The following is an 8,520-nucleotide window of genomic DNA, read 5'->3' on the forward strand; positions in this document are numbered from 1 at the left end:
ACTACAGCAACCACCCAGCAACACCATAGCAAGCACCTAGTAACACGTTAACAACCTCCTAGCATCACCATAGCAACCACCTGGAATAATACAGCAACCAACTAGCAACACCCTAGCAAAACCCTAGCAAACACCATAGCAATGACCTGGACGGTGTGGAGCGACACATTAGCCTGTATTCTCCACCACTACAGACACAACACCAGCTGAGAGAACATCTTCTGGGAGAACACTGTTCCGTCCCCCCAGAACAGTTCCAGAGACTTTCACAAGTGGCACTGAAGACGTTCTCGCAGCTGGAGGTGTCTGAGCACCTCACTCAGACACTTCAGGCTGTTTTTTGCCTCATCACACGTCTGTATGTGTCAGAGCATACAGAAGTGTTGCTGTGTCAGGGGTTTGTCTCGAATGTTCCGAGAATATAAGGAGAACCCCGCCGTCTCCCGTCTGAGCTCAGACCTTTAAAGCACACACAGAGGCGGTGAGTACATCATCTACACTTATCTACAGACAAAACATTGTGCTGTTCAATCCTTCATTAACGTCTGCTCATTAGTTCTGTACACAGACACATGTATCTACATCTCATAGACTCTACAAACCACTTTAGAACTTCAGAACCCAAAAACTGTTTGAAGTACAGCTTTGAAATTAGTCCATGTAACCGTGAACTAAACAGACGATTTTATATGCAAACATCTGAGGTTTGAGCAGCTCTAGACAAAAAGTTTGTTGATTTTGAAAATACATTAGCATATTCTCTAGTGTAGAGAATTAAATATGCCAAATTTAAATATGCAAACTTTACTGCATGTAAACTCTAATATGTATAATTCAATGTCAATATAACCTCTAATATATATATAATTATTTGATGTATTTGAATATATTTTTGCATGTGACTGTATGGAAATTTTAAAACATTAACTTTAAACTTTAAAACTTTAAAACATTAACTTTAATAATAATAATAATAATAATAATAATAATTCATAGCTGATAAATGTTGGGTGGTTCCTCAGGTCAGATGTTCTCCCTCCTGCTGATCCTCCTGGCCGTCCCGCTGGCCGACGGCTGCCGGATTGCCCCCAGCACCGAGTGTGAGAAGCCTCAGTTTGTCCCAGGACACAACCTGGTGGGAGAGGTGCATATATTTATTTATTTAATCACACTTGTGTACTGGATTGTTCTGATTTTGCATCATAACAAGCAAATTTTTTATCTTGTTGACATTATGGAAGTCAGGGTTTAATGTGTGTTATTCTGCCCATATCCATCAAGTAAGTCTATTGTGATGAGGAGAAAAGCCACAGAACATGTTCTGATTGGTCTAAAGTGCTGACATTATATGTAGTTATAGTTTGGAGGAACATGCAATAGCGTCCCATTCAGTTTACGCTCCATAAGTTTGTTCACAAATCATGTATCATGGAACGTCATCACGAATAATATTTCAATTCTTCACTCATTTCTAATTTCCGGTTGGCCAACCAAAGCTACTCTTATAAAAGATGGTTCTTCAAGGGTTCTTTAGTAAAGACAATGATCCTATATAGAACCATGAACACTCAAAGAACTATTTGTATACTAAAACAGTTCTTTGCATGGTAAAGTGATTGTTGAGAATCATGATGCTATAACAGTTCTACATGGAACCTTTTTGAAAAGGGTTCTATATCGGACCGAGAAGGATTCTGCTGTTGTTTTAAGCTTGACATCGTAACAATGGTAGAACCCTTTTTGGTGCTATACAGAAACATATACAACACACTCTCATTTCAAAACATTCCACCATGCAAAGAACCTTTTAAGTGTGAAAATGGTTGTTTGCGTGATCACGATTCTATAAAGAACCATTGTATTAACCAAAAGAGCCTAGAAGAACCATCTTATTTAAGGGTGTACTATCAATATAATCTTACAGAAAATTACAGTGCTTTAAAAATGTGTGCGCATGGCAATCCAACACAAAAGTGGAACAACTGATCAAATCCATCAAACCAATTGGCTAAAAAGTGGGTTCTTCAGTCTTTTGGTCACATTATTATTGTATTATATTATTTATTATACAAGTGCCATCAGGTGGATTCCTGGTGACCATATGAAAAGTGCTTCTCCGGAACATCCAGTCTTCAGCTTCTGATTCCTCTGATTGTGTCAATCCATCTTGTAGCTGGTTGTCTTCATCCCCTTTTACCTTCAACTCTTCAAAGAATAGTGGTCTTTTCCAGACAACTGGTTCTTCAAAAGAAGAGCTTCTATTTGCAGGTTCTCTTAAGAGTCCTCACCAGCACCAAAGTGCAAAGGCATCTATATTCTTTCCTTTTCATTGTCCAACCATACAACCAAAGAGAAGATCAGCCTGGACGCTTCTGATCTTAGTCTGTAGAATCAAATTGTTGTATTTGAAGATCTTCTCAAACTCCTTCATCCCTGTTCTGTTGTTTTTATTTCTTACGTATTGGATTCTCCTAATAATTGATCTGAGCAGGTAAAAGCCTGCTCGGGCAGCACGGTGGCGTGGTGGGTAGCGCTGTCGCCTCACAGCAAAGAGGGCCTGGGTTCGATTCCCCGGCCGGGCGACCAGGGTCCTCTCTGTGTGGAGTTTGCATGTTCTCCCCGTGTCTACGTGGGTTTCCTCCGGGTTCTCCGGTTTCCTCCCACAGTCCAAAGACATGCCGTCAGGCCAATTGGACGTGCTAAATTGCCCCTAGGTGTGAGTGTCTGTCTGTCTGCCCTTCGATGGACTGGCGACCTGTCCAGGGTGTATCCTGCCTTCCGCCCGAAGACTGCTGGGATAGGCTCCAGCATCCCCCCGCGACCCTGACGGAGAAGCGGCTTAGAAAATGGATGGATGGAGGTAAAAGCCGCCTACCATTTCTACAGCGTCTCCATCAGTGGTGACGTCAGCAGTCTTCCCTGTTGTCCTATCCTTAGTCTTCTTCATGTCGCATCACGTTCTCCAATATCTTCCTGAGTTTGTTCCCAAATGTTCTTGAGAAAGATCCTGAGAAAAATTGTCTGTCAGATTCATGATGTGTTCTTAAAGCACAGAACTGTTCTCATCTCTGTGCTCTTGAGAGTGTGTAGATTCTGTTCTATCCTAAGAACAAACCTCACATAGAGAACACTGGTGAGTCAGAATCTTCGTCAGTGGGTTTAAGAAGGAATTTCTTCTGGTTGGTGAATGGGGCCCATTTTTTCACTCAATCTTTCAACTTCAGATCCTCCAGATCTTCTGCCATGACTGTTGTATCAACCACGTATCAAGGGTTGTTCACCAATCCTGAACCCTTGGCCATCTTTTTCCAGTCCTGCCTTACTAATGACAGCTTCTGCTACTAGATTAAACAGGTGTGGGGACAGTGGGCAGCGTTGTCGGCCTCCTTAGCCAGAGTTTGTCCATTTTCTCTTATGGCTGTGGGAAGTTTGGTCACATGAATACTGATTATTAATAATACAGTAGAAAATCCAGATTTGGTAGTATATATAAGAATGTTACCTACACGTAATCGAAAGTATCAAGTAGGTGCTGTTAGATGCTGCTCCAAGCTACCATTCGACATGTCATCCGTTTAGACCAATCAGAACAAGCATTTCTCCTCAACACACTAAATTTACTGGACAATCATGAATGGGTTAAGATACTTAGTGCTTTATGTGCTGTCACCTGACCATTATATACTGACCATGAGCAAATTCTTTCTCTGAGGGGTTTGATATCGTCCGGATGAAGACCAGCGGAGCCTTCGTGGTGAACGTTAGAGACTACATGAAGGGTGGAGATCATGGAAACTGCACCATCTGCTTCAACCGGCTGCTGAACTTGGAGCAGAAGCTGCCGGTATCTGTGCTGGACTGGAGGGTGAAGGTCGACTGCCACCGCAGCATCAGCGCCAAGGTGTACGAGTCCAGCAGCTCCGTGCTGAAGGAGACCTCCAGCTCCACCTCCAGCAGCTGGAAGGTGGGCCTTGGCATCCCCTTTGTCGCCAGCATGGCTGTGGGAGGCACTCACTCTCGATCCTCCAGATTCGTCCAGAGGCACTCGTCAAAGGACAAATTCTCCTACACCAGCCACGAGTTCTCCTGCAAATACTACTCGTGAGTACGAGCGAGAGCGGTCAGAGCACGACTGAGGGCCCGAGATGAAGGCAGTGATCCTTATTCAGCAAAGTTATGCTCAATAACTTCACACAGGGCTTCGGAATACGACTACAATGGTCCACAATTATTAAATTGCGAGTAATGAAGTTATAATACCTTTAAAATAAAGTGGCTATAGGTTGTAACTTTGGCTTTTCACATTGAACGCTGGCGTTAATTATAAAGAATTTTTTACAGTGCGTGGTAGCAAAAGTAGTGAATGTTATTAAATAATAAGCATATCTATTTGTAGCCATTTCTTGATGTAAAATTACTATGAATAGTGATTTGATCAGTGAGATCTGGTCACTGCTTTTCCCGAAGCATTCAGACTGTTTTATTTAATTTTTTAGTTAATTCTTGATGTTATCCAGCTCTCTAAGCTCCTTTCCTTATCTGATATTACTTTTTACAGCTTCCTACAAACTATCTGAGACCTGCAGAATGTTAGACGCATATTACAATCATTTAATACATTAAACTCTTCGAGGCTAGTGGCACAAACCATCTCTGTTTAAAGAGCGGTCAGAGACAGAGCACTGTGCTCAAAACAGACATATAGACTGTAGTAAAACCAGATAAACATGAAACTTAATTATATGATATAGAACTGGAACATATTATATATCATCACTGTCCAAAGAAAAACTGAACAGCCTTTTTTTTGCAGGGTTTACTTTTCTTCATCATTTGAGCTCAGCATCACTTTGAGGGAACATTTCATGATGAATGGACCAATAAAAATGCGCCAAAATTGCTTTGAAAAAAATCTCTTTCCAATGATTTACATTAAAGAGTGTTTTTGCCCTCTGCTGTAAAGTTACAAATGTGGAGATATATGTTTTTGTGTGGACAGTGATGACATGTATATGTCATGTATATGCATATTGTATTATTACATGTAGGTACATATATGTGGCATATTATATATACATATACATACACACACACACACACACACACACTATATATCTATATATATATATGCACCTTGTATCTCCAAAATGGTAACTTTACAGGAGAAGGAAAAAAACAACTGTAACTTCTAAAGGAAGTCAATGGAATGGAGTTTTTGAACTGAAAAACATCAAAAATGGAGATACAAGTTTTTCTTCTGACATCAGTGATATATTACATGCATATGTGACATTATTATTATTACACACACACACAAACAAAATAGTAATGTTACAATTCAATTACAATATTTAAATCTTTATCTGTTTTGAAAATTCCTGTTGATCTTTACATTGTGTATGAATTTCATAATGAATGGACCAAAAGAAATGACCCAAAATGACTTGAGAAACGTGATGTGTGTGTGTGTGTGTGTGTGTGTGTGTGAGTATAAAAGATATATATATATATATATATGTGAAATAAAAGATATAAAATGAAACATTCACACAGTATAAAGCTGCTGAGATCAAATGATACAGAACGATAGCAGGTGAACAGAATGAGACATTTCTGGTCCTGGAGGCTGTTTTTCTGAATGATTTCTCAATGAATCCAGGCAGTGGTCCCAGCCATAGTTTGCAATACAAAGTGGAACTTTACACTTCCACTTTAGCAAACACGGAAGTGTGAGAAAGGTCTACTGGTTCTGTCGTTCTTGTCCGTAGAAGGGAGTCATACAGTGTTACAAGTAACTCTGAAATAACTTTGAGGCGAGTGTACAATGATTTAGCGTTGTCCGCCATGTGAATTACGTTGCTAATTAGCTTCCATTGCCTGTTAGCTACATTGGCCTTGTAGCTCCAGTGCAAACATTGGACACCAAACATGTCTTTGCTGATCGGTTACATTTATATATCTTTTTCTTCCCAGGTTCCGCCTTCATTCCCGTCCGCCTCTGACCAAAGAATTCCTCGGCTCCATCAAAACTCTTCCTGCTCAGTACAACAGGCAGTCTAAAGCCAGATACGAGAGCTTCATTTCCACCTACGGCACACATTTCCTGCGGCAGGTGGACCTGGGCGGCCATGTGCACTCCACCACCGCCGTCCGCACCTGCCAAGTGTCCATGACCGGCCTGTCAGTGCAGGACGTCAGCAACTGTCTGTCAGTGGAGGCTTTGGCCATCATCAAGGGCGTTAATGTGGACGGGCAAACAAGCTACTGCAAAAACAAAGGTAAGAAGCTGCAGAACAGGAACAGCTTCTCTGGATCCTTCCCAGACCGGGTCACTGAGGTTCTGGGAGGAGATGGAGGTCACAGTGACATTCTGTTCACTCCAGACAATCAGAATGGCTACACCGCCTGGTTCAACACGCTGAAGACGGCCCCCGGAGTGGTGTCCTATAGGCTGAGTTCTCTCCACATGCTGGTTCGGAAGGACACGGTAAGAAGAACCAGCCTGCAGAAGGCCATCAGAGCGTACATCATGAAGAGTGCCATCTCCCTGTCCTGTTCCTCCAAGTGCAAGAACGGACGCAGGATCAACTGCGCCTGCAAGTGCAGCGGCCATCAGAGGATCGACTCTAACTGCTGCCCCAGCCAGCCAGGCATAGCCACCCTCACGGTCACAGTGGAGCGAGCGGCGGGACTCTGGGGAGATTACTTTTCTAGAACCGATGGATATGTCAAGATCTTCTACGGAAGTCAGGCCGACACCACTTGGGTTATCTGGAACAACAACTTCCCCGTCTGGAACCACGTCAAAAGGTTTGAAACTGTGGATCTGACAAAGAGAAGGTGAGTACTGTGGAGAAATGTGACTTTCAGATCTAGGCCTTCAATTTGGGTCATAAAACTCAAGGAAAAAACCCACCTCAACAGCAATGTTAACTTCTGCTCGCATCCCTGTAGGACTCTAGTAGTAGTCTACTAGTGCAATGAAATTTGCAGTTATGCTCTGCATTAGGCACATGGATGTAACTCCTGCAGGGTTTAAGGTGAACTGGAAAATTTGACTTTCTCAGTAGCGAGCTCTGGTGCAGAGCTGCCGCCTTTGTTTATCATTTCTAACAACCCACTGATTAGGTCGCCACTCGTATTCAGTTAGTGACCTATCTAGAACATTCAGAAGGCCTAGAGTGATGTTTTTTCAAAAACAAAATTGGTTGATTCTGTTATTTTGTAATTTGTAACCTAATTTTCCCCATATCTTCTAACTCCACCTTCCCAGGCTGGTATGGTTTGAGGTGTGGGACCGTGATAACAGGTGGGATGATGATCTTCTGGGTAGAGCGGCTCTGGTGCCCAACCAAGGCTACAACATGAAGAAGAGTTTCCGTCTGAAGCACGGCACGCTCTACGTCTCAGTCACTGCGGTCTGCGGCCCGCACCTGAGCGGCCCAGTGTGTGAAAAATACGTCCCGTCGCCCACATCCGAGGACCGCCTCACCTACCTGAATGCCTTAGAGGGTCACAGGCCCACCTTGATTCAGGGACCCTACGAGCCGGTGCGGAACAGCAGCTTCCTCTGAGCTTCAGGCTCAAATACATGCTGCATGTCAAGAGTTCCAAGATGCCAAATGATGTCTGATTCCTGCTGTTGCTTTTTTAATGAAATTATTTTACTCTGTAAAGGCTCAGTGATCATATAGCAGCTCTGTTCTAATGCTCTGCTTAGCCTGTCCCGTCATTGTCATTAGGCTTAACTAGTATCTCCAGCAGCGCCGTGGGGACCGCTGCTCAGGGGGGTTGAATTTTAGTCCTACAAAGTTTAGTTCCAACAGCAGCTAAAAGTACCAATGCACCTGTTCCCCAGTTCATCTGTACCACTGTTCCTCTGTTCACCTACTCACCTGTACCCCTGTTACTCTGTTCACCTACTCACCTGTTCCCCTGTTCACCTACTCACCTGTTCCCCTGTACCTCTGTTCACCTACTCACCTGTTCCCCTGTTCACCTGTTCCCCTGTTCCTCTGTTCACCTACTCACCTGTACCCCTGTTACTCTGTTCACCTACTCACCTGTTCCCCTGTTCACCTACTCACCTGTTCCCCTGTTCACCTGTTCCCCTGTTCACCTGCTCACCTGTTCCCCTGTTCATCTACTCACCTGTTCCCCTGTTCCTCTGTTCACCTTCTCACCTGTTCCCCTGTTCCTCTGTTTACCTACTCACCTGTTCCCCTGTTCCTCTGTTTACCTACTCACCTGTTCCCCTGTTCCTTCTTTCACCTGCTCACCTGTTCACCTACTCACCTGTTCCCCTGTTCACCTACTCACCTGTTCCCCTGTTCACCTGTTCCCCTGTTCCTCTGTTCACCTGCTCACCTGTTCCTCTGCTCACCTACTCACCTGTTCCCCTGTTCCTCTGATCACCTACTCACCTGTTCCCCTGTTCCTCTGTTCACCTACTCACCTACTCACCTGTTCCCCTGTTCCTCTGTTCACCTACTCACCTGTTCCCCTGTTCCTCTGATCACC

The 8,520-nt window shown here is 43.6% G+C and overlaps 1 protein-coding gene across 1 annotated transcript; it reads left to right on the plus strand.

Moving 5' to 3' along the window:
* Positions 1-456: 456 nt before the first annotated feature.
* LOC108412772 (perforin-1-like) lies at positions 457-7,838 on the plus strand. Its single transcript, XM_017684969.2, has 5 exons — positions 457-481; positions 1,023-1,144; positions 3,713-4,101; positions 5,974-6,840; positions 7,274-7,838. Exons 2-5 carry the CDS (start codon positions 1,028-1,030, stop codon positions 7,572-7,574), a joined length of 1,674 nt encoding a protein of 557 aa, XP_017540458.1. The 5' UTR covers positions 457-481; positions 1,023-1,027; the 3' UTR covers positions 7,575-7,838.
* The last annotated feature ends 682 nt before the right edge of the window (positions 7,839-8,520 follow it).

The sequence above is a fragment of the Pygocentrus nattereri genome, chromosome 27 (genome assembly GCF_015220715.1).
Source record: "Pygocentrus nattereri isolate fPygNat1 chromosome 27, fPygNat1.pri, whole genome shotgun sequence".
Lineage (NCBI taxonomy): Eukaryota > Metazoa > Chordata > Actinopteri > Characiformes > Serrasalmidae > Pygocentrus > Pygocentrus nattereri.

Excerpts from the sequence above, each read along its gene's own strand:
- LOC108412772 (XM_017684969.2), top strand. The coding sequence starts at position 1,028 with ATGTTCTCCCTCCTGCTGATCCTCCTGGCCGTCCCGCTGGCCGACGGC. Across the intron at positions 1,145-3,712 it reads GACACAACCTGGTGGGAGAG|GGGTTTGATATCGTCCGGAT; the intron begins GTGCATATATTT and ends TCTTTCTCTGAG. Across the intron at positions 4,102-5,973 it reads TTCTCCTGCAAATACTACTC|GTTCCGCCTTCATTCCCGTC; the intron begins GTGAGTACGAGC and ends TTTTCTTCCCAG.